The sequence below is a fragment of the Carassius carassius genome, chromosome 26, assembly GCF_963082965.1.
Source record: "Carassius carassius chromosome 26, fCarCar2.1, whole genome shotgun sequence".
NCBI lineage: Eukaryota > Metazoa > Chordata > Actinopteri > Cypriniformes > Cyprinidae > Carassius > Carassius carassius.
Window position 1 is genome coordinate 4,895,955 of NC_081780.1, and position 26,429 is coordinate 4,922,383.

Here is a 26,429-nt window from a genome sequence, read left to right on the forward strand (position 1 = left end):
GCAACATGACTGGCCTTTTCCAGCCTTCTAACAATGGTCTTGGATTCATAGCTGTACTCTCAGGGACCTTCACCTCAATTGTTCTGACGACAACATTGTATGTTCATAAACAGATGAAAACTTTTAAGCACCTTCAATTCCTTAAGAGACCTGAAATAAATAAATCCAAAAGAAACTGCAAAAGATTTTTTAAAGATTTTTAGTTCAAACGAGACCAAGTCAGTCAAACACAAAAGTACATTAAAGCCAGAGAGAGCAATTGTTTGAGCCAGAGACTGACTTCATGGAAAGTCAACACATGACGCACCACAAGCCGATATCAGTGACGGCTGTAAAACTGATTTAATCAAAGCTAAATTTTTATTGCTACTGGCAGGAAAAAAAAAGAACCTTACACATCCAGATATCCAACTGTTTTCATTTTGTACAATTACTTCAAACTGGGTGGGTCTGGGATAAAGTTGGGCGGTATGACGACCATTAAACTGGTCAAAATGAGGAATCTTAAGGAGTTTTTTTTTTTGGTAATAGGAATATGGCTCATCCAGTCAGAATTTAGTCACAACAGAGTTTTATAATGTTAGCTGTGCAGTTTTGAATCTCTTGTTTATAAATTCTATTGTGCACTGATGACAGACTTTTTCAAAATGTTCATTGTAAATAATCTTCTACATTTCCATCAAAAAACAAAACAAACAAAAAAAGGAAATAGAAAAAAATATATAATAAATTCAGATGGATGTACCTTTTGTAAATTCACTGGCTTATCCAAAAATAGGCATTACCACAAAAATATTAAAATATATATATTTGTAAGAAATTAATACTTATATTCAGCAAGGATGCATAATTTTAAAAAGGAGATCTGTTTTCAATAATTATTTTTAATTCAATTAAATTCCATTTCAATTATAATAAGAAGAAATGTTTCATGAGCATCAAATCAGCATATTAGAAGGATTTCTGAAGGATCATGTGACATAGAAAAATGGAGTAATGCTGCTGAAAATTCAGCTTTGCCATTACAGTAATAAATGAAATGTTAAAATATATTACAATAATATATATTTTAATTGCAATCATATTTCACAACATTACTGTGTTTATTTTATCTTTGATCAAATAAATGCAGCCTTGGTGAGCAAACCTTTGAACAGTAATGTATATTGTGATATATATACTGTTAATATTACATAAAAGTAAGATTTTGGTCATACCACCTACTCCTCTTCACTCAAAACCATTCATTTTAATGACACAGTTTTATTTTGCTTACATAATCTCATGTATAGTGTGACGCCTCCAGCTGTGGGCAGGTTCCAGCGAGCGCATAACAGAACAAGCTTCTTTTATTGAATTTTTTCTAGGGCTGCCCCCGACTAAAGATATTCCTAATTGACTAACACTCCTGCATTTTAGCGATTAGTCGAATAATCATTCATTTATGATATTAATATAAAAACTTGCGTATATACAAGGAAAGGTATAGTCCAAGTTGAAGTTTAACACTTCCATATGACAGAAAATTCTAAAGCATGATATTAGCGCGTTCAAAATGAAAATGAAGCGCTTAAAACAGAATAGTAAAGTGTTTAAAGTATACAGTGCTTACGGACACAAAAATCAGTGGCCAGAACATTATAGGCTAATTATAACATAAAAACAGCAATCAGACTGCCTGTGCATTTTAATAATTTATTATCAAAAATACAAACTGTAACAGTTACATGTCAAAAAAAAAAAAAAAAAAACTGTTTTGAATAAAATAAACTAAAAATCGTTCTTTAAAATAAATTAAATAAACTTATTAGTAACTTAGGCCTAGTACAAAACAAGGCAAAAAAATACGCTGTTTGGTATAAAAATACAGTGGAAAATTAATATAATTTTTATATTGTTCAAAAGGAGAATTAACAAAAACGAACAATTTAATAAATGCACATGGCACATCGCACAACGCCAAAACTTCAAACAAATCAACAGCCTAAGTATTTGATTAAATTGTTTAGAACAACTATATTTAAGACAAAATGTGAAACAAATAATTTAAAGAACACTAATACAAATCAAAAATATCAGAGCAAAACCGCAAACTGCCATTAAGACGACGGATGAGTCTTGACCTGAAACAACAAATTGCAAACATCAGACTAATTTTTCTTACAGAATAAAAAACTACTTCTGCATTATATAAAAACGAATAAATAAAAATAATATGTATTTATTTGTATAGCCTACCCGTTATAAAAATACCCGTTTTTTTAAATATAGCCTAACAGATAGCAAACAGAAACACTACAAAATTTAGGAAATTAAGCGTTCTTACCTAAGCTTTCAATTCGATTTTATTTTTTTCATATTATGTGAGAGGAACACCAGCTTGTCCACATTGTTGGGAAGAAGGGAGCTTCTCGACTTGTTCACAATGAAGCTGGCCTTTGAAAAGATGCGCTCTGATGGAGTGGATGTGGAAGGGATACAGTGGAGGCGTTTAGCTGCTTTAGCGAGCTTTGGATATCGATGTTCATTTTTTTGCCACCGTGCCAATGGTCCCGAATCAACCTTTGTTTTATCTGCCAAGTACATTTTTAGTTCATCCTTCTCTTCTGCATGCTCCTCCTCATCAATGGCCATCAGCATGGATATCTCGGCCTGCTTTTCCTTTTTCGGTTCGGGCTCACCCTCCTCTGTATGAATATGATTTAACTTAACAGCGCAAATGTGTTTATATCCTTATTGTTAAAACGAGGGGCCATGTGGTGGTTAACATTACTACTTACATGTTTTAAATGATAAGACATATTCGATGTTGACGAGTGATAGGCAAATGTTTGCCTGCAGAGTTTGCAAACAGCCTTTTTAGGGTCACCCTTCGACTTTTCAAAATGATCCCACACTTTGGACTTTTTTCCTGACATAATTATTAGCATCAGCCAGACACCTCTCCCACAAGTGTGCTTTGGTATACCGCGAGGCACGAGATCTCGTTGATCTCTCGTTGGTTTGATGTCATGTCATACATTGACTGCGCAGCCCCTGATTCACGTGATTTTTTTCGCGACTAACCACCTAATGAAAATGTATTCGACCAAGCCCTCTTCATATCGACTAACGTTTAGTCGACTGTTTGGGGGCAGCCCTAATTATTTCATAAGCAGAATCCTGAAAAACGCGTGGGTTTAATGACAGAGCTGGCAAGATTTATAGCAGAAGGAGAGAGAACGAGGGGCCTAAAGTGAACAAGGCACAGAGAGTGAGCAGAGGTGTGCGAGGGTACTTACGCTGGTGACGCGGCGATAGATTTGAGCGGGGTTCTGACACTCGGAGTAAGGGTACTCAGAGGTAGCCATCTCCAGCATGCACATTCCGAAGGCGTACACATCCACCGACTCATCGTATTTTTCCTCGTACATCTCAGGCGCCATGAACTCAGGGGTACCTTAAATCAAAAGAACCATTCAGAACTCTCAGTGCCTGAGATCTCTACTCACCCCAGCAGGGCCGGGGAGAGGAAGGGAGAGAGGAGGAGGAGGAGGACAAGTGCACTGTTGCTCCGTATGGCCCTGAGAGCAGAGAAAGAAGGGGGGCAAAAGATAAGGAGAAAAGGAAAAATAAAAATAAAAAAAAGAGGAAGGGGGGAAAAACTAGCTTCAGTTATTTAGCAGTGAAAGAATACAGTTTTTCTCTGCAAGGCCTTTAGATTTTCTATTGCAGTACTTAAAACTAGTGCACAAAGCAGCCAAGCATCATCTCACAAACATGAAGTTCATTTAAGCCAGATGCACATGCATTGGTGCAAGTTACTTTTAGAGCTGATTGATGGGCTTCGAAACCGTGTTTATCTTTACAACACGGCCGTGCTGCCAACACGTTAAATGACATACCGGACAGCGGTGGGCGACTAGCTATGGAACTTGATCTATGTCAACAACACAGTTATGGAAAACACATGACCGACTCACCTTTCTACTAGCCTGTAACGAGAGAAGGTTAAGCAGGTTAAAGCACAGAGCAAGCCCATAGCTAGTGAGCGAAGACTCTCGTGCACTAGTGCGTGTTAAAAGGCCTCGCACAGGAAAACGAGCTAACATACAGATTCATGTTGAAATATTGCCATTTAGGTTGCTTTGTTGACTTACCACTTACTCGATCTTTTTTAGAATACTTACTGTATGAACTGCAGGACATTAAATAACCCATACAGTGGAGTGAGACCAGCTGAGATTATAGCCCTACAGTTTAAAGGAAAAAACTCTCAAAAACCAGAAAAAAAAAGAAAAAAGAAAAGAAAAACGAAAACAAAAAATGGAAACAAGTAAATTTTAGAGGAGACAGAGAGAAGGGATCCAAAAAGAAAAGTCATATTATCTAAACCATCTGAAAAGGAAGAGGGGAAAAAACTGATCAGGCAATCAGGAAGACCTTTGGAAAAAGATGTTAGACATTACTGGCAGTAAGAGAATTTCTAGGATTTTAATAATTATAGACCACAGGTTCCAAACCAAAGTGTTTATTCTGTTAATAATAACGCGGAAAATTCCTGTAGGACACTTACTAAAAAATCGTTATCTACCAAGCGGCTTTGTTGGTATTCTTAAGGCATATATTACCCAAAATACCCCAAAGTTTATGGAAACTTAGAGTGTTTTCACCTGTTGCATTTACAGGTTTCAGGTGGGAAACAGCAGGATCTAAAGGTGTTCCCCCAGTTTATAAGACGTTCTTCTCTGCCCCCACCCTCCATCTCCACCCCAAATTAAAACTCGTACACTTGGCTGCCTGGAAAACTGTGGTCTAAGGTGAACAGTGTAGCTCAGAGCTACAGCATGCCTTACATAACTGACTGCAAATGCCCCACCTTCCCAATTTTACCTTATCATTGAAAAGACAAGCAGTGACATGATACATATTTTGGATTGTACACACCGAGGTGAACTGATTTGGGAGGTGGGGAAAGAAAAAAAGTTCTAGCACTGGGTCGTACCTATGACACTCTTAGCGAATGACGAGCGCTTGAGGGTGGCCAAGCCTAGATCGCCGATCTTAACGGAGCCGGTGGGACCAGTGATGAAGATGTTGTCGCACTTAAGGTCCCGGTGAATGATGGGAGGAGCCCTGGTGTGGAGGAAGTGCAGGCCCTTCAGGATTTGCCGGCACCAGCTCCGCAACACCTTTATCTTCATCACCTTGAAGCGCTTCAGATACCTGAAGGACAAAGAGTTGAGAATTATCACTATTTTCTTCTTCACCAGACCCTGACAGAGTTAAAACAACCAGCAGATGTATCAACAGAAGATGATACATGTCTCCAGGTTTGGCGATCATGTCTTGAATAGACAGTTTCAACAGATGAAATGAAAAACAATGAGAAAACTCTCTACTCAACAGCACATATGAGGATCAGGGAGAATTAATTGATTACAAGATGATGGGTCTGGGTCTTTGAAGCATCCATATGGACAGCTGCATTCTCATCTGATTCCCAGATAGAGAGGACAGCACTTTCGTTAGATTAGCTTGGCCTAATCAAATCTTGGATCCAAGCCATAGCCAGGATTTGGCCTTGTAATCCTCGTTACAACAATCTACTCAGTTCAAGCACCAATACAGGGGGAGCTGGGTACCCTTTATCCCATAATGCCCTAGGCGAAGACAGGCACAAGCTCACAAGCCAAACAGAAGATATACAGTAGCACAATTGACTCATTTAATGACTTTATTTTAATCTGACACACTGTTTCCGCTCCAACCTGTTTGTCATGAGAAGAATCAGATAACTGTCTGAAGAAACATCAGTTTATGGATAACTGTAATTGTGATTCAGAAATCGAATGCTTTCCTCTTCTCATAGTAAAAGAAAAATGGTTGAATGACATTGCATCAGATGAAACTGGTTTTGCATGGCAACGCGAGAAGAGATATTAGAAGAGCGTTTGTGTGTAAACAGATTATCTCTGTAGTTTGCTTAGTAAGACTGAAGCAAGCAATAAGTAGTGCTTCGCCCAATGGCAGGAGGTGGGTGGTGGTAGAGGGCGGCTTTGATGGAGTATGGCGGCTGACTGACAGGTGGGAACGGAGCCAAGGGTAAGTCTCGAGGCAATACTGGAGAGCGCAACAAAGCCTGATTCAAAACTGTCTCATCAATCAACACACCCAGCGGCTCCCAGAGGGCCCCAACAGGCTGTTTTCCAGCTACACCAACAACTCTCTCCGCACTTCTCAAAACAATAAATTCCTTTAAAACATTTCCTGTCCTCAACTATATAAACAGTCAAAGGCCTGAAACGTTCAAGAAAATATTATGAATTTTGATTGTCAGATTTATCTTTCAGATCAACTACTGTCACAGAGCAGTAGTTTGAATAATCTGTGTTTATGTGCAGTATGTTTCAAAACGAAATGTTGGACTAGAAAGGTCTTTAACGTGAGCATACAGGAACAGGGTGAGGGACAAAACACCCCCTGAGCAGTTATGTCTGCGGCGACCCAGACAAAAATGAGAACAAAGATTAGCTTAGGCATGGCCATGTCTGTAGCATGCTCCATTTCTACCTGACCTCTTGATCACGGTTTATCTTTGCAGTGGAGGAGCAGCCATGCAGAACGCCACACACTACCGGGATGCCAGAGATGATGAATACAAGGCAAGCCAGACAATTTTTCTCATTTTTCCTTTTTCACTCATCTCCCCATGTCTCCTTCTGGCAGTAATAGTGACGTTCCTGTTGTTGGGAGCTATGTGACAGAGGATGCTCTGAGGATGAAGGATCTTTGTGGGACTCCTTTTTATGTGTACTGGAAACTCCTAACACATGATTACAATCAAATTTTTTTTATCAGTTCTTATGTTAAAGGGCCAACCCAGTTCAATATGCCTCCATCATTTACTGTTTTTTTCTTGGTGACAAGTTCATGTGCATGAGTTTTTTCATTTCAAGAAGATCTAACAAGTCTCTATGCCACATTTCTATTTACTGATTTGGAAGGTGGGAAAAGCAAGAATGGTATCATAGTCAGGAGATAAGTGGGTGTATATGACTCTGTTTGTGTCGGAGCCCATACATCCACAGGAGGGGGCTGCTGGTCCAGTTTGTAGTTCGTCTCACTACAGCTCCAGCATCTGTTCAGTACCCACAATGCCTGTCTCACATAAAGGTGACATGCCACTCTTCCCCTGCGATCACTCTGGTAACAGTTCGAATTCAATCGCTCTATTGTGATTGTGTTTTGTAACAGATAATCACAGCCTCTGTGGACGGTCCGCTAATGGCGATGGACATGAGGCTGGTGAAAAGCATGTTTGAAAGGCCATACTGTTGTTGCATTTGAATGCTGTACCACAATACAATATTAACTGCAGCAGACGCTGTGAATTGGGGAAAAAATATTAAATGTGACAGAATGAAAAACCTGGGTAACACGCTTTAAGGAAGTGTTAATCATTTACATAACACCAGACCACAATCCTAACAAAAAAAAAAAAAAGAACACACTTTGACTGAATCTTGCATTTGACCATTCATTAAGCAATATTATGTTTGACAAACAATATAATATAAAAGCGGACCAGATGCTTTTTACTAACGTTTTTAGGGTTCCCGATGTCATGAGCTCCGTCACCAGCACAATACACTTGCGGCCTTTGGAGGGCAACTCCCATGAGTCGTAAAAACGCACAATGTTTGGGTGCTGCAGGCCTTTCAACATGCCAGCCTCTTCCTTGAAGCGCTGGCGCTCTGATCTTGACAGCTTCCGATCCTGCAAGGACAAGAACACAAGACATATAAACCTTTTAGCTGCTTGATTTACTTTAATGTGATGGAAACATACTTAACAGCCATTTATTGTATGTTAATCATTTCTCACTGAGCGGAGAGTATTACAGATGTACTTTAAATCAAATGCCATGGATTTATGTTAAACCACTATAGCTCACAGGGAACCAGAGGGGATCCACTCAACCTTAAATAACGTAACCTGACCCCAGATTCCTGCCAGACCTCCAAAACAGCCTCTATAGACAACGCATAAAGCACAGCAGGGTACAAGACTCAACCAGTTTAAACACAAAGTGGTCCTCTTATCCTGTGCTAAATTCCTGTATGGACCACACACAAAACACACCTATAAGAAAGAAACTACAAAAGCTTGGTGCAACTGGTTCAATGTGACCAGACACTACATCGTCTCCCTTGACTCTATAACCTACCCACAAATCCTCTCTATAAATTCTATCCAGGATACCCCGACCTGCCCGATCACAACAGTGTCAGTGTTTTCAGATGGAACGCACCTCCCTGCGCATGTGGGTATCCAAGCGTTGACGTCAAAGTTCCTTTCCGGTCAAGCTGAGCTCTTATCAGCAGTTTAAACAGTGTACGCAAGCCTGATCATTAATCATTATTATGATTGCTCCAGCAACCACCAGTGATGAATTAATCCAGTGGCACTTTGTGGAAAAAAGGGCCACTTTTCAGTGGCCTACTTTCACACAACCCCAGCGCTTAAATCATATGTATTACGTGAGCACTAATTCCATTCTGCGAAAGACTTGCCCTGCATACCTGGTGGGAAAATTGCAACATGCATCTTATAAAAGCTAAGAGTTCAGTGAGGACACCTATAGATTCTCCAGCTATCTGCAACCAGTGTATTCGGTGTCACTGATGTGCTGCCATTCTAGAATGCTGATGGTGGCATTCTTTCTCCACATTAATGCAGACAGAGCCATTCATTTCCCAAATGCACTAACAACCGTACTAGCAGCAGGCATCTGCAACCCATTAAGTACCACTAATCCCAAAGGACAGTAGAGGGAGAGAGAGAAACAAAAGGGATTCAGGCTTAGATGAGAGAATGAAAGTGTACACACTATTGACTAGGGTTCAGTGCAATGAAAGCAGAAAAAAACGTGATGGAGAACGAGAAAATGCATACTTGTATGCAAACACTTGGCCAGTGCATTGCAAACATGTACTCCTGTTGTGCGCACTTGCATACAGTGGTAGCATTTAGGTAGTTGGGTATAAACAGTTCACTTCAAACTCTTACTTCAATAGTCAGATTTTTTCAGGTCAGTTTTTGTTGAAGACAACATTTCACATTGATGCCCACTCTCGTTTAGCAAAATTTAGCTTGGAAGCATTCGTATAGTTGCATACAGTTTGATTTTGGGCCCCTGGACCACATTTTGAGGTCAGACTTTAAAGAAGGCAGTGCTTGGAGTCTCCTCTCTGCAAACAGAGGCCAACTTATTTCCCATCTCACTGCGTCTGTAGACAATCTAATCAATGGCTGATAATGCAGGACAAAGGAAGAGGTCTTCTGCAGCATGCTGGGGGTTGCAGCTCTGCTAGCCTCTCTTCAGGTCTGGGGCAAAAAGACCTTATTGGTTTCAACTTAAATGGAGATTTTGTGCTCTCTCTCTTGCTGATAAGACACAGGAACAAGTGTGGGTGAGTGGGCGAGTGTGCAAGAGAGAGTAAGGGAAGTGATGCATTTAACTTTGGCACCTCATGCAAGCTTGTTTCGGCAAACCGCAAGCGTCACATTTAGTACCCCGCTTCTCTAAATAAAAACACAGGTGCTTGTGCTCTTCTCAATTATGTGATGCAAATAATTGAGGGTTTGGTTACAGGAGTAGCCTAAACACAGCTTTAACAGACTACACACTGTAGGTTAAACTACATAAAACAGACAAATTAGACAACGAAACCCTTGCAAGTGGAGGCAACTACTGCATAGAGAGAGAGGGGCTTCAAATGATAATACACTGAATTATTAAAGAGCAGTTTGAATAATAAGTAACGTTTCTGACTATTGAGTAAATTCTGCCTTTGTAAAAAGAAGCATTAATTTGGTTAAAAAACAAAACTTTTGAAGTTAGGGGTTGTGGGTGTAAAAGATACTACATATGTACCCTTTCTTATCTATTAACTCACTCACAGGCACACAGATCAGTTTTTATCTCTAGTTCTGCTTAGCCAGTCACGTGAGCTTGCGCAGTTCAGTGAACAATCAGCTGTTTACTTGACTGTCGCACAAAAAATATCTTTTGGTCTACATCTCTGGCCTGGCATGGAGATATAAACGCAGCTGTGGTGCCCTCCTGTCTGTAAACAAGCCAAAAAATACAGCAGTAACCAGAAACAGCAACGAGCATTTCTAGAAAACTCACCCCTGCTCTTTTCTGAGAAAATAAGCCAAATGCTAATACAATAATGATAATGGATACGATGCCAGCTCCTGAAACTGAATTAACACAGAGCTGCTCTGTTTTCCTCAAAAGGCCGAGTCTTTTTTACTGCAGTGCTATTTCTACCGATTAATGGGACAGACAGTGTTCAGCCCGCTGAGCATCATCAATGCAGATTGAAGACTCTCACCTGATACTGTTTTGCAGAAGTTGTGTGGGTGCTAAGATGCAATAAGAGGCTCATGGATGTGGCGGGAACTGGATCAAAGCAGCTTCGACCACATCACAGAGCCGGACTAAATATGTAGTAAAAGTAAACCGAACATCATTTCACTCAGTGGATCAAATCTGTGGAGCAGGCTGAGAAAGAGGCAGCTGTGAAAGCCACTGAGTAACAGCACACTTGAATAACCCCTGAGATTTGCATTTGTAAAAGGGCAAATAAAACGGATTGGCATGACTCATGCTAGCAGGTTGCATAGCATTCTCGTAGGCAATGCCACTGGGGAATGGAGCAAACGGTAGATCAAAGCTCTGAGAGATAAGAGTTGGCTTCAGTAAACGGTGAACATCAACAGTTATAGATAAAACTAGTCTCCTGAACTCTGGGACGGTTACCATGTACGCAACGGGTCAGGCGATGCTTGAGTCCAAACAGAGGTTGCGTGGAACAACAAATTCCCAAATTTCTAAATTTTAAATTCATTTACAAGATAATTCAAATGCTTTCTGTCATTTAGACATAAATATAAAGTATCTCGCCTTCTGCAATCCCCTACTTTAGAAACTAGTGGAGATCATTCATGGTGCACTGTTCAATAAAATGGCTCATAAGATTACAAGAATGCAGCATTTGTTGTCATTTTCATATAGCGAGAAAAGAATAATACAAGCACTCAGCATATCACAAAAGTTCTTGTGATACCAAAGTCACATTAAAAATACATGCATTTATAAATGTATTTAATTAGTATTTATTTATAAATGTATTTAATGTAAGTCTATTTGAATAAAAGGGAAAATATAAATATAAACAGAAAATAATAATACAGACAGAAAGAGAAAAAAAAGTTTAATGAATTAATAAATACTTTAAAATACATAAATGTTTTAATTAGTCAAGTAAGTCTATTTAAATAATGAAATTTAAATAAAATATTCATAAAAAATTTATTATTATTATTGTTAATTCGATGTTTATTACATGAAGAAATGACTATAAATAAGTAAATATTTTACTGGTGGACACCACATTATAAAAAATGTATTTTATACAACAAAGCTAACTGGAGTATATTTTACAAAATAACATTTAATAAAAACATATTTAAATTAGTTATTTGCGATTTCTTTGGTATATAAATTTACTAGCAATTTCTGAGTGAAAATTTAAGAGCATGAAAAAAAGTATAATCTAATCTGTCAATGTGACATGGCTAACTCAAAATTATGCTTTTTGAAGTGAGAGGTACAGTAGGCAACAAATGAATAAACTTTTTTGGCAGAATATTTAATATCTATGCAGAATGAATTTGTTGTCCAGCTGGAATGAACTACTTGAGTTAAGAAAAGTTGTAGTTATAACTGCAGGGCTATTATCATTGAGGATTTTCTTCACTGAAGGGGTTTGTTGTAACCGGCTACAGGGCTCTGGCAAAACATACAGTACAGCCTTCCACAAGCTCATTTTCTCTGCCATAGGAGGAAGTGTTAGTCCTCCGAGTGCAGACAGCTGCTGAGCTCTCCGTGCCTGCCAAGCTACAGATCTAATGATTCGCATCAGGCCATGAACGCATCTTTTAAAACACAGCAGACGGTCAATGCTAAAGTTCACTTCAGCAGGGGAACTTCCCAAACAGTTTACAGAACAAACAGCTGCTTTTCATATGCAGCTCATTCATTTCTTTATTTCATGTTCGTATATAACAGTTGATCCTTATTCAGAGTATGCTAATACCATCATGGAGTGAAGACCACATCCTCGGTTACGCTTGCACTGTAACGTGTCACATCTGTCCAATTTCATGCCAAAAAAAGAACGAAGGGGGGAAAAAAACTGGCCCCGGGCCCTGGTTTCTAAGAACACAAATCCATATCTGTGACAGTACTTTTCCACAATAATGAGATCCAAACTGCAGAACCTTGTTTTGGGCCTCTTGTTTCGCAGTCGTGCCAGATGCACTGCAAAGTGAACAAGTGTGTGCTTTTGCATTGATGTGCGAGGGTTTAAGGTGGTAGAAAAGAGGTACTATGAAGATTAAAGAATAAAACATACTCTAGGGAAGTAGATTAAAGCTCAATTTCAATACAATACAACTTTAAGTATTGAGTTAAACATGTCAGTTCGTCAGGAGTGATTATTTTCACAGCTTTGATGCATATGTTATTATGAGCAATTCTGTAAAATATGTAACAAGGTCCAAGCTCAGTTTCTCCAACCAAGGGGTCAGTGGCCTGAAACAAGTAGAAGACCCCTGATTTAACAAGATTCTCAGTGAGCAAGTTATTTAAACAGTTAGCAAATTGCTATTTAATGGCATGATGTTTGAAATATTCCTTTTGGGGTTTCTTACCACCACAGTAATGCAAGAATTCATATTAAGTATGTATGTGTACATGCATATGTTGGCCAAGCATCTGCATTTTTTGCATTCTTACACAGAGTATTTTTGTGGCCTTACTCTAGCAATCACAGAGTCGTCAAGCTTCATTATTCACCGGTGTACTTCCTGAAGTGTTTGTGGGCATACAGAGCACTTAGTCTGAGTTAATGGAAAGACAAAGATTCTGTCCTCCAGGGGGACCTCATTCCCTCTGATCTTCTCCAGGATTCATATTTCACAAGCACGGGCACCAGTCAAACAGTGATTCTAAAAATACCATCCACCACCCCTCCCCTGCTCAACCGTAGTGCACTGGGCATCTATAGACAGTGACCATAAAATACCAAACCAAATCTATTCCCAAAATACACCAAGAAAGTTAAATGAGTGATAAGACAACTATATACAATCAAAGAGGTAAAAAAATCTAAATCCATTAATTGTGCACAGACTGAGTGAAGGAATTATCAGCTTAGCTGCTGTGATGTGCTTGATAACTGTATGAGCAACTCGATCACATGACTGCCTGAAAGCCTGTGCTCCATTTCCCAGCAGCACTTAGTAATGGCCATGACAGGAGTTTAATACATCAAAACAAGTATGAACCACATCCACTAGGCACATATGCACAGTCTTTGTTTTGCATGTTGCCTTGATAAAGTGGAAAAAGGGCAGTGGTTCAACATGGAGCCTTCTGGGTATTTCGGAGCCAAACGGACGACCGATCATAAAAATAAAAATCCCCACAGTTACACAGGCTCAGCCAATGACAGCTGTACTCTCGCTGTTGCAAACCACTGTAAACATCATAAGACTTTCATTTGGCATCTGAACGGTCTGAATCAGTGCATGTCCTGTTTTCCGCCTGCAGGTTGAAAAACGCATGAAAAGCCATTAAAGTAGAAATCGAAGTTTAATTCAATTGATGTTTATTTTTATAACGCTTTTCACGATACAAATCGCTGCAAAGCAGCTTTACAGAAAATTTAAGTTTCTACATTATATTTAGTAGTAGCTTATCAGTTATGTGTTGCAGGTATTTAAGGAAAATATCTAATAATAGAAACATTTCTGAAGGCAACAACTCCATTGTTATGGATTGTATTACACAGTAACACAGTATTGTTTGTGTTGCAAATATATAGTTTTTCCACCACCTTATTAAAAAAAGAAAAACACGATATGCAGCTGGTAAGATGTTGGCGATTTGTTTATGAGATAATAATGTTTACTGGATCTCTCACTCTGGTCACATGAAGTCCGGGTCATTGGTTCAAATTTCCCAACTTGACAGCTCATGCCTTCTCATTAACCAAAGATAAGCATTTAGGACTGCTATGCGCCTTCCCCAATTTTAGTTAAAAACAAATTATTTCACTTTATACATCAAAATGTATTGCAAAAAATGTTCTAGCTCTTGAACAACATACTGAGATGGAACACTAGATGGAGTTGAAAGTGGCAAAAAAGTATTTACTTGTTCTTTTGATAGATTAATGTTCACAATTTTCCAATGCAAAGAAGGTTATTTAATAAAAAACATGAACACATTAACATATGTCTCCTCATATCTAACTATCAATAGCCATTCAGTATTCTGCATGAACAAGAACTAGAAGTAAGCCAATCGGAGTCAAGGTTATTTACATACTGAAGCCTTAAAGGTGCAGTAGCACAAAACAGATGTATAACTCTAAAGGTAACACAAAGGATCACGCAAAAGCAAATCACAACCTTGGGTTGTTAGGAGTAAAATATGGGTCCTTTCAGTAGAAAGTCCAGTTTATTGGGTAAAAGAAGTGCAGCGGCGCTGCTTGTGTACAGCAGTGATTGCTCTGCCCTGCGAGCAGCGTTTCTGATAACCTCCTATGGAGTCTCAGTGCCGATCGAGTCATCAAGCTGCAGAGGTCCTGAGGGGTTTACACAGAAGAGAAATGACAGAGGAAATGAAAAAGGAAAAGTACAACAGTCAGGCATCTGCTTTGAATAAGACTGAACAGTTGTTCCTTCAAACAGCACTGAACTAGCTGCAAAACCATGACAGCTTCATCTAGATCTGAAACAGGCAGAGAATGCTGGACTCCAATTAGGGAAGGAAAACTAAAACTTGATTTTCTTTTTCTCAAACCCAAAGATTTGCCATCAATGAGCACTTAACCGACTGCTCAGAACCAGGGCCATGTTTTCAGTGTGTACTTATTTTTGAAAACTGCAGTTCACCCCCCACGGTGATTTGGTGGAGAGCATAATTCTGTTCTCTTCTAATGAACATTTCAGTTGTCTCTGTTAATAGTTATGTTTGCAGGGAGGTAAACTGTTCTGCCTCTGACAAATGTGTTTCTCTGGACAATTAGTTGACTATAGAGACCTTTTCAAAGAGTTTTTTTTATGATCACGTGTACAGCTACTAAATGCAAATTTTCTATAAGTTTACTGCCAAAAAGTGAACAATATAACCAAATAGTGAATAATGTATTGTAAAACAGGAACGCTGCTCACAGCAGGCGATTTGAAATCTGACAGTAATTGTATTGAAACTGAATGTTCAACGCAGTGAATTTGTAATAATGGCAGAAGGCACAAGGCCTTGTACATTTTCCAAATTCGCCCATACAGCATTTTGTGACAGACTAAGGTTTCTAAAGGTAGGCCTACACAACGCTTCAAAAGACATTAACCCTGAATAAAAAAATCAAAGTTATTTAAAATTAAGATCATTGTAACAGTAGCTAATTATAAAATAATGTTCATCTCAAAACTAACACAGTCTTAAGTAAAGCTACAATAAACCTGGAAAGGTAAAAAAAAAAAAAATCTAAATAAACAGCAGTTATTTTCCTTTCATTAATATACTATTAAGGTTTTTGTTATATTTGAATCAGTTTTTATTTATATATTTGCTTTTTTATATTTTTCAATTTAAGTTTTAGTACTTTTCTTCCTAAGCATGTCAATATAGTTTTCATTCATTTTTTATTTCAGTTAAAATGAAAATGAGAAATGTTGCCTTGGAAAATCACCAAAAAAAAATTTAAGTTAATTTTAATTTTGAATTTCCTTGAAATAGTATAACAACCCAGGTTTACAGTTCTCAATGCTTCTGGGTTTAAAACCTTAAAGACTCAACTAACTCTAGCTAAGAAGTCCTAGAAACATTCAATCAATCATTTTCCCAATGAATCATTTATTAGGCTCATAGTCTGGGGACATGGATTGGTTGTATGATGCCATTCATCTTAGAAGTACTTCTATTATCTAAATTCATTTGCATCGGGCAGTGTCTGAATCAACAGCTTTCCTACATACTAAAATTCAAACACAAATTGCCATCTCCATTAGAGAAAGCAACTTAATAGACTCTAAAGGTGAAAACTCGCCCAATTCGATGCAGGATGGATTCCCACATTCAGTACAAACTTGGCCTCATACAACACACCGAAAAGCAAGACTAAACAAGCTCAATACATGACTATAGTTATAAATAAACTGAGAACAATACAGGAGGATAAAGGAATGCTACAGAGAAAAAAAGAGAGCGAGACAGTAACAGGTCAGCAGAGTAAGCTAAAATAAGGTCCTTTCATGGTCTCACTTTAAACCAGATCCATGTGTCCCTGAGTGCTGTGTGGCCCGCTATGTGGGTCAGAACGACAAGGCACATCTTTAGTACATTTCACTGCCTGTCACAGGCTTTGGGGTGTGAGGTCAGGAGGTGATGAGCTCTCCGTCTAAGCCAAGCACACAGCAGTCTAGTGTCACCCAGAAACAGGGCCCATTGTTCTGCAAGCAGACCAGACATTTACTGAAACCCTGCATGTCGTCTGCTGCAACAACGGTTCTTCTTGATTTCTGGACTCATTCCCCTCCCATTCCCCATGGCCTAATCCATCTTCCATTGAAATAAATCCAGGCTTTAGGCAGTGGTGCATGGTGTGAATGTCTGAGGGAGTTTGGAGAGACAGTTTCGAGGTCTGCACCGTCAATGTGTCACTCGGTTGAAACATTTTGTGTGTTACTGCTAATATATTACAATACAAGAAGCTGGGAGATAGGGTGGATCACACCGCAACTGAACCACAAGCATTAAAATTTACATTGTTAACAAGTTAAAATAGGTGGGAACACTGAGATCTTCAGTCTAGGGCTGGGAACCGAGAACCAGTTCAACTGTGAGCAATTTCTATGTTTCGGTTCCAAAAACGGTTCTGGTGCGACACGTGACCAAGCACTGTGAGCAGCCATCCGCCGGTGTTCTTATGATTCTGCGTTTCCCGTAAAGGATGTCACAAACTGAATAACAGAAACACCTCCTTGTCTCTTTAATTATTGAGCACATTGATTCCAATAATGTGCATTCCACAGACGTGCTGCACCGCTGCTATTGTTATGCAAGGATGAGGTTTAGATTATTTAGTGTACATGTCATTTCAAGAGTGATAGAAAATATTTATTTTCATGCATTTTAAATGTTTACAAATTTGGAAACCACTCATTTCACACCATCTTGTGCATTATTATTTGTAAAATGGGGGCTTAATGGAGAGTGTGTATACATGGTTATAAGTATAACAGTTAAGAGTTTATAGTTCATTCATTTAGGGAAATTTACAAGTACCTCAGCCTTCAAGGAACTATTTGGCCAACCAGCTTATTCCTGCTTAAAAAGCAAAATGTTATTGATAGTGTAAAAAACATCAACTTTGAAGCACATGCTGTTTAATACACTAGCATTACTCAACATTACTTACTACCTTCCATTAACATTACATTCATTAAAGGTAAAATAATTAAAACATAATAATAATTCATTTAAATGGAGCCAGAACCTGAACATTTCTAATACCCATCCCTACTTATGAAGATCCGTATACTGTAATATGTTGACTTTTCCTACCTTTAAATTAAGTTGACAGTATATAACAGTATTGAGCATTGAGTAGTTGAATATTGTGCATTTTTCCTTACCACTATTTTATTAATAGTTGTTTAATGATTTTAATGTAACCAGAATATGACAATTTCAAATGATTCCCAACCATACTAAGGTCACACCTATGCAGTTCTACCATAATTAGTAAGATATCATAAATTAGACATTTCCGGATCTTGAAAAGCTATTTTAAATCCTATAATCCTATGATCACCAGAGGAATGCATTGGCTTATCTGCATATTGAACTCTATCCCCTCTGATCCACAATAAAGCTCCTTTTAATCAATATAAAGGGTTTTATTTGTGCAAACAATGTGTCCCTTAATGTGACCATGGTCAACAGGCTGGTATGTTGGAATAATGACTGTTGCTTAATAAATCCCTGAAATAAGCATTTTAGAGTAATCCAAGGCTAGACAGAATAATATGCAGGTTATGGTACATTCACAACTATCCTGCAAAACTCATATCCTGTTATGAATTAAAATTTTGAAGTGTCATCACATTAAAAGGTAGTTCAAAGACAAAAATGATCAATGACTTTCACTGTATTGACAAAAATAGTTTAAACTTCAAAATATCTATAAAATAAAGTAAGTTAAAACTTCAAAATATCAAGTCATACAGTTATGGAACAAAATTAGATTTTCATTTCAGCATTTGCTCCAACTTAACCCAATTAAAGGAAACAGAACAACCTAAAAGTACCAAATGCAACTGGTTATCGAGTATCAGATATCACTACTCTATCAATAAAAACTGCCAAAAACTCCCTCTTTATAAAGAGTCAAATTCCAGATAAATCAAGGCCCACTCGTATTTAAAGCTCACAGCCTAAATGGCCCACAGAGCCAGTCATAATCCCCACCAACCCTGAGGGAGATATAAAAGAATAACGTAGGTCCTGGCTTTGTACTTCGCTCTGTACACCTCCACACTCTCAAAGCCTCTCTACAGCGCAGCACACGCGCCCCCTCAATTATACAGGGATTAGATGCACAGCAAGATGGGGAAAAAAAGGCTTTAGTACATAGCATCCTCTGCACTTTAAATGCTGCAACCTCAATGAGTTTATGCATTTAATAAAGATCAAGCAAATGAGGCCTTGAATCACAAAGAGAGGGCGTAGTAACATGCAACTTGGAACATTAATGCTTTCTCTGAATTTTTATGAGACAGTTTAAATGACAGTCACCAAATTAAGGAGTAAAGCTAATTTAATGTTTAATGAAGCAAACCGAGACCCATATATTTCCAACGCGTCAGTCTCAAACACATAACACCATTGGACGATTTCTAATTAGCAGCAGCAGGCCCAAATTTCAAGATCTTTAGCAGATGATTTGGTTTGGACCACGGTAAGATGCTTCTGTTACATTCTGGCTACAGTTAAACTATTCCATATGAGCGTTCCTCACCGCCAAGTAGCGGTTCATGTAGCACACTTTCCACAGTGGCCCCTGATCTTAGAGTAGAAGGTTACGTCTAACAACAAAAATAAATGTAACATTGTCTCATGGCAAACATTAGAGCTAAGCATATACACTAGGACTCTTAGCACAAGCTGGGCATGTTCGCCTCACCTGATGACAGCAAGACATTGAGCAACAGCTTGTGTACATAGGAGCTTGAAAAAAACCCTGCAATAACTCATCTCTCACCCTCATTCTTTCCATCAAATGTCCCATTGTCAAAGGCAGGGCAGGTACTTCTTCAAGGGCATACCATGGTGTTATAAATAATTTAAATAAAAGGGTGGAAGCTAAGCATTCAAAACTCTGTAAAACATGGAGATAGAAATCATATAGGGGCAGGTGTTCATTTGTGCCAACTTGCAAACAGCCAAAAGCTTTGGAACACCATGCCACACAGTTGTTAGAAAGTCATGATCAGTGTACTGTATATAGTTAATTTAGCCTATATATGGGTGTGTTTGCAAAATCTTGTTGACCTTATGGACTCAATTTGATTGACCTCATTCCATTGGGAGATGGAGTATCAAGGCACACAATCTAAAAAAAGTTATATGGTGTCTTAAAATAGCTTGAATCATGGATCATGGTTGGACAAGCTAAAACATGCGTAATAGAACACCATCCATACTTTCATGTTGGGAAAATCTGAAAACTCACTGTGAGAACGGTCAAATACAAAGCAGGTTTGTATTTAGGGGTCTTAAGTGGATTCATCTGCTGCCACGGGGTAAACAGTAGGGCGAGGATGCCTATGGGACCGTCATTGCTACATTCTGCAAGTTTCATTCACATGCTCAATCTCTGGTCATTTGAAAATGTAGGTCAAAGTGGAATAAAGCTTAATCACTATGAGTAATATGCTCAGTCAGAGATTTTAAACAGATTTGTTATCTGGCTGGCCAGTTAGTAAACTGAGTTCATAAAGACCAGCAACCCTTATCTGGCTTTCAGATAATGAAAACTCAAATAATCCGCAAAGAAAACATTCAAGAGGAAACGGTTACGAAAACTGACACAACAGATAATTACATTTAACTTTTGGGTTTACTTCCAATTAAAAAGGATTTAAATGGCAGAAGTCATGGTGAAAGGAGGAAAGGAGACCATGAGAATGGAAATGAGAAGCCAGCCTTTCAGTACAAAGACACAAAGTCAGTATAGAGGAAATGACACGTCAGTCACTGACAAACGTGTAGGTCACAACTCAGCCATTTGAATAGTATACAAATGTTTTAGCATATATTAAACAGTAATTGGAATGCTAAAACCTACTGGCTAATTTTATATTACATGAAAAGTTAAAAGATGACCTACAGCATGAGCATGACTGATACTTTTGAATAATCCCTCATGGCATCTAAAAATTTTTTAAATTCTCCTAGAAAGAAAGGTCTGCAATACATAGTCATTTTATGACAGCAACATTTATGAATAGCACCGTGAAGTCAAAACTTGGGTGTGAATTCCTAGGGAGGAGGAATGCTTAGGATCTCGGGACCATACATCAGGAGACCCATGCATATGTATGACTACATCAATAACAGATGTTACAAGTTATCATTGTGGCATGACACGGTTCAAGAGAACGGGACAAGAACGCAGCTTTTTTGCCAGGAGTAACGTAACAATTCATGTTGGGATGAATCAAATTCTGTGGAAATGTATGCAACAGTCATCTACTGTACATAGGCCATGTCAACACCATGCTGCATTACATATGACTTTTGAAAAACAAGGATGCTGGTCACACTTTCACAAAGTCTTCTGACTTCTCCAACTAATGAGGATGTTTCACCTCTGAGGAATAGCTACTTACAACTGATAACGTCTCAATGCCACAGTTACCTCCTCCTGAAGCTATTAACAAGAGCAAATGGCTGCAAAATGACATTTAAGATTATATAACAAAGATCTCACAAACGTTCCCAGCTTGAACCTTTCTCAATATCACAAATCTTTGCAGTCACCTCAGAATGAACTCCATGCAGTTCAAATCAGCCACCTTGGATATGAAAAGATGGAGGTGGGGGGGGGGGGGGGGGTTCACTGTGTGAGGTGGCGGACAAAGTTAATAGGACGTGTGATGAGGAGCTTTTATGAGGAGCAGGCTATTTGTAGATGAAAGAGAGAAAGGACGAGTACAGGCACAATTCTCTTGTCTGCCTGTGGCATTGACACTAATATAAACCTTTGCTCTTTATAACAATGTCCATGAACGAGGCTGGCTTACCTGTATGCTTTAATGGATGGTGCTATGCCTGCAATTTTAACGGAGCAAATCATGAGCAATTAGCTTTACAAGGGCCTGTGCGAGGAGCATCAGCCATTAGTGACAAGTAAAATAAAGATTCTTTCATTAGCTCCAACTGTGGTAAATTCTGTAGCTCTATAAAGAGGAAACGAAAATATTCAGGGTTCATAATTCAAGCAGTTTAAAGATACTTTCAATTGTGGTGTCTTGTGGTATAGGACATGATGGGCTGTCTGTGGCCACACTTAAAAACGGGAGCAACAAGTGGCGCAACAAGCCTCTTTTAAGCTACCAACTATTTCCAATGAGTGGAAAGTTGTTTAGTATTTTGCCATGTAATGCAATGACATATTTAAATGCGGCTAATTTCCAGAATACTTCTTGGGTCCACTGAAGTATGTGAACGTGAAGTACGTGGAGGACTAAAAAAAAAGTTGTCGGGTGACTCTAAATAAATCCAGGTGGTTTGTGCAGTGCTATGAATGACAGTTTGCATAGCTGAATTCAGAAGTGTTTGACGTGTGTTGCCTTCTAGAAGCATGAGCAAACATTGCGCACGTAAGAAGGTGCATGAAAGACGTGCTCTGTGATATTCTGCTGAAGCGTGCATAGTGAAGAGTTCTTTGGAATATGTGTATGCTGTGCAATATTCAATGTAACTAATGGATTTCATGAACGGTGGTTTGATTTGTGGATTCACCTGCAACAGGAAATAAGCGATTTCCAAATAATGAAAACCCCACTCCTTCAGGCTTGCATTACATCAGTGGCAAGAGTTTACGAGGGGTCACAAAAACAAGACTTATTTAAGTCTTATTTTTTTAAGGCCTCTGGATCAGGGCAAAAAATAAAAATAAATATTTTTTTTGAGTTGAACTAAGCCAGGCGAAACAAATCCTATTTATAGCTGCTCATCGCAAGGTAAATAAGCCAAATTTATCAGGGTAGACAACTTGAGGTCAAATGTGCGGACAGCTCCTATAAAAAGCAAGGCTATTTCTTGAGGGTGTTTTCTACTAAAGCTGCTGATAAACTATTGCTGCATGTCGAGACCTTGCTGAGCCATGTGTGTGGTGTGAACATCCTTGAATGAGGCATGGTATGACGTCAAGATCATTCAAAAGTCCAAGACAGCATGATAAACACTTCCATGAAACCTGTGACTCATTAAAAAGCTTTAATTTCTGGGCAAAAATTTTTGCCACGGTATCTTACAATGAGCTTCACAGATACAATCAAAATGATTGAAACAATGATAAAGACACTGTATGTCATGTTAGAATTTTATCGTTTTAAATGTTACTTAAGTTTTCAAACAGCCCAAGGTGTGTGAGTCAACTGATGAGTGATCTGAGCCAATCCCACGTTTTCGTCAGGCTTGTTGCCACACGATGGGCGACGTGACACTGGCATGTTGTCATTTTTGCAAACCAGCATGACACATAATAAACTTCCGATTTTTACAAAAGACTGATTTGAGTGTCATCAGTGCATTTAAAGTATGTGACAAGGCCATTTGCCTCACAGTTTTACAGCTTTCATAAGATAAACACAATTTTCCATGCATCTGGAGTGTGCCCCGATTACACCTGCTGCATGGATAGTGAGCTTCACCTGAACAGGAAGCCCTTAAGAGATCCGCTTCCATGGTGACAAAGTCACCAGGTGATTAACAGCAATGATGATCATTCATCAGCGCTACTGCAGTTACCATTGTTCATTACTGGCTGTTAACTCTAATGATACAGCAGAATATTTCCCTCAGTGTAGCTTTTCTCAGTGCTCCCAAACTTAAGTGAGTCAAACCCAATGTGACCTTACCAACCAGTGGCAAGGCCTGTTTCACATGGCAAAACTTGTGGATATGTGATTAGGAAAACACTCTCTGTCTTTGTGCAGCATACTAACTGAACTTAATTGCGGAAGTGGTGCAAGCAGCCAGCTGTGGACTGAATCAGCTCATGTGCTACAGTCAGAGGGAAGTTTGAGGCTCATAACGTGGTTAATCTGAAAGCAGCAGCAACCTCCATTGAGAGCTTGCTTCCTAAAGGATGTGACTCATGATTGTGTGAATGTTTGAGGTGCAGTTACAGATTCACATCCGGCAGTATGAGCAAACAGCACTCTCACACAAAAATGCAAAAAATGTACAAATATTCCAAGAATCTCAGGTATATAGATCTTGTTTAGTTAGCTGGCAATCAAACTTAGTTGGCATCCAAATCAATCAAGTAAAAATGCAATTGAACATGAGTTGTTATGGGAAAGGATGCAACAGGAAATGCTTGCTGTCACTCTCAAACATGGCTACTCCCCTTCCCTCTATCCCATGAGTAACTTTAGCTGCATCCGAAATTGCTCCCCATTTCTAAATAGTGCAGCATATGAGGTGTAGCACATTCTCGTATTATTTCCTAATCATTGCAAAACAACATGAAAGACTAAGTTTTATTATATAATTTTAATATACATTAAAAAAAATTGTAAAAGCTGGTAAAATATGCATCTATAGTACAAAGTCAATTTATTATTATTACTAATAATACCATACAATTATTTACATACAACTATCTTTATATACAACTATTCAGAATTAATTCTTGTTCAATTTTACCCCATATAGTGCACTATAAGGCATTCGCTACACAGGAAATAGTGAATGATGCAACATTTAGCTTCTTGTAGTGAGACTGATGATGCTAAAGATTTCACCTGAGAATGAAAGCAGCTGTGACTGCATAACAGAGCTAAGCATTGGCCACAGGAAATAGCTACTGGAATCCAGCAGATTGCCAATGAAAAAATCCCTTAAAGAAAAAAGGCTTACATTGATTACGTATTCCATTAATTTGAGTTTTAAAGACTATAAATCCCATAGACAAGACCAAGACATTAAATAAGTGTAATATGAGATGCTGGGAAATGAAGGACATCTGAGTTCTGATTACAGTTGCAGAAGTTGTCAAAAAAATAAATACTGATATCAATCAGCTACAGTCAGTCAATCATCTAAATTTTTGGCATTCCATATGAGCTAAAAAGAGCAAAGGCCATTTGGCTGAAGCATGGGGTGAAATCCCATGGGGTTCCCTGACCGGACCTTTTGTTGTCCTTTGCCTATCCATGGACATTTAGGCCTGACTCAGGGCTGACGCCATGAGGAACCTGATAGGCCCCTAAGCCTCCTTTTTTTCTACGTTCAGTCAGTCAAGGCAATATGCCATACATTTACACATGGTACTGGTTAGAGCACAGCCATCCCCAGGGACGGGGGCACTAAAGGTATAAGGTTAGTCACCCCTTTGGGTGAGCTGTAGCTTTTAAGCACATTACAAGCAGTGTGATCACTCAAGAAAGTTAGAGAGAAGAAAACATGTGGTAAAGTGTGTCCTGGCTTTTATTAACAACACTGAAACCCCTATAGGTTTCTCTTACACTATGAAAAAAAAAGACCCATTCTAGATGATTTGCATTCCACTAATCTTCTCTCTCAAGAGAGAGAGGTTTACGTAATCAGAGCATGCACATAGAGTGGTTTTAGTTAAATATTCATCGCTATATAAAAGGCAGAGATTGTGTTCTCTGAAGAGTCTCACATTTGGAGAAAGAATAAATGACTGCAGTGATCTGACCAGCTCTCCTACTGTGCCTTTTATTGGGAGATTTGGTTGTAGGAGCCAGGGAGTTCTAGAAGTAATTGCGCTCTGTGTGGTGTGATCGGCTCCAGTGGTCAAGTTTTGCACTGGCCTATAGTTTAGCTGTCAGGACTGACCCTCAAAAGCACAACTATTAACTCCATTACATACAAAGATAAACAGAGAAATCAAAATTCACAGGTCTTTGCCTGTAACTTCTAAAGAAATTAATGATGCCATCATGTTTGAAAGAGTTGCAAAAATGAAACTCAAGACTTCTTACTACTTCTTACTTTATGTGGAACACAAAAGAAGCTACAGTAATTTTCCTCATTCAACCTACAGGGAAAGAGGGCCAGACAATGTCAAGATACCATAAAAAAAGAAGCTCACAACTTGTGCCCTATATTCAATCTTCGAAAGAAAACACACGCTTATTTATCATTGTTGGCAAAGAGAGTTGTGATACATTTCTAATAAGCAGGCAGCTGCAGTGAATGCTCACCATGTGTATCACAGAACACATTGTTAACATGTTATGTTAACAAAAGTTTTTGAAGTCTTCAAATCATTTGCAGGGAGGTCTACCTAGAGGTTTCCAAGCAGTAAATAAATTTCACATTTAGGGAACTGACCATAATAGTTACTACCCTGCATATGATGCATTATATCTTTGCAGGAGAGTTTGTTCTCCTCTCTGAACAATGGGACTCTTGTGAGGCCCTCAATCCTAACATGCTCACGGGATGGAGAACTTCACCTCTCGGGAACACAAGGGCAGCACATTTCCATCAACGGTGGAGTAACTTACACAGAAGAGGTAGACCTCCGCAAAGATCTGACACATGAGATACTACATGCTTATATCTTGGCTTCGAAAATCATTTCGAAAACTACACTTCCTCAATCAGAAAAGGGTGAATGACATTGGGGAGGGGTGGGGTGAAGCGGACCGGTTGGAGAGGGCTCAAGTTTCTGACTCTCTGATTAGATGACAGGCATCCAAATGGGCGAAGGAGGTGGGTCAGGAGAGACCCCTCAGCTGGGGCGAGGTGGGTCAGGAGAGACCCCTCAGCTGGGGCGAGGTGTGTGTTTATGCAAGCAGCAGGTTTAATGTGACAGCGTCGCATTCCTCACGGCCACACAAGACACGTATTGCTCAGCAATGGGCCCAGATGCACAAAGTTCAGGCATCTGCCTGGCAGCCATGTTGTGGATCGCTTCATTTCTTGGCCACTGAATCTAAACTGATGACAAGTGTGTGACCGCATGAAAGTTAATATGCAGTGCAGATTCCTTCAATGAGAAAAGCAAGTCATGGGAGAGAAAAGCAAGTTT

General features: G+C 38.9%; 1 protein-coding gene across 12 annotated transcripts in view; it reads right to left on the bottom strand.

Moving 5' to 3' along the window:
- LOC132105579 (serine/threonine-protein kinase WNK1-like) overlaps positions 1–26,429 on the bottom strand; it is a 76,090-nt gene that overhangs the window by 31,338 nt on the left and 18,323 nt on the right. For all 12 annotated transcript variants that reach the window (XR_009423963.1, XM_059510802.1, XM_059510795.1 and 9 more), the window contains exons 3-5: positions 7,586–7,758; positions 4,985–5,205; positions 3,282–3,439 (exon numbers count right to left, since the gene is read on the bottom strand). Coding sequence is in view for 11 of the 12 variants with exons in the window: in XM_059510802.1 (XP_059366785.1) it covers positions 3,282–3,439; positions 4,985–5,205; positions 7,586–7,758 (552 nt within the window). In the remaining variant the exon portion in view is untranslated. The remainder of the gene's footprint in view (positions 1–3,281; positions 3,440–4,984; positions 5,206–7,585; positions 7,759–26,429) is intronic.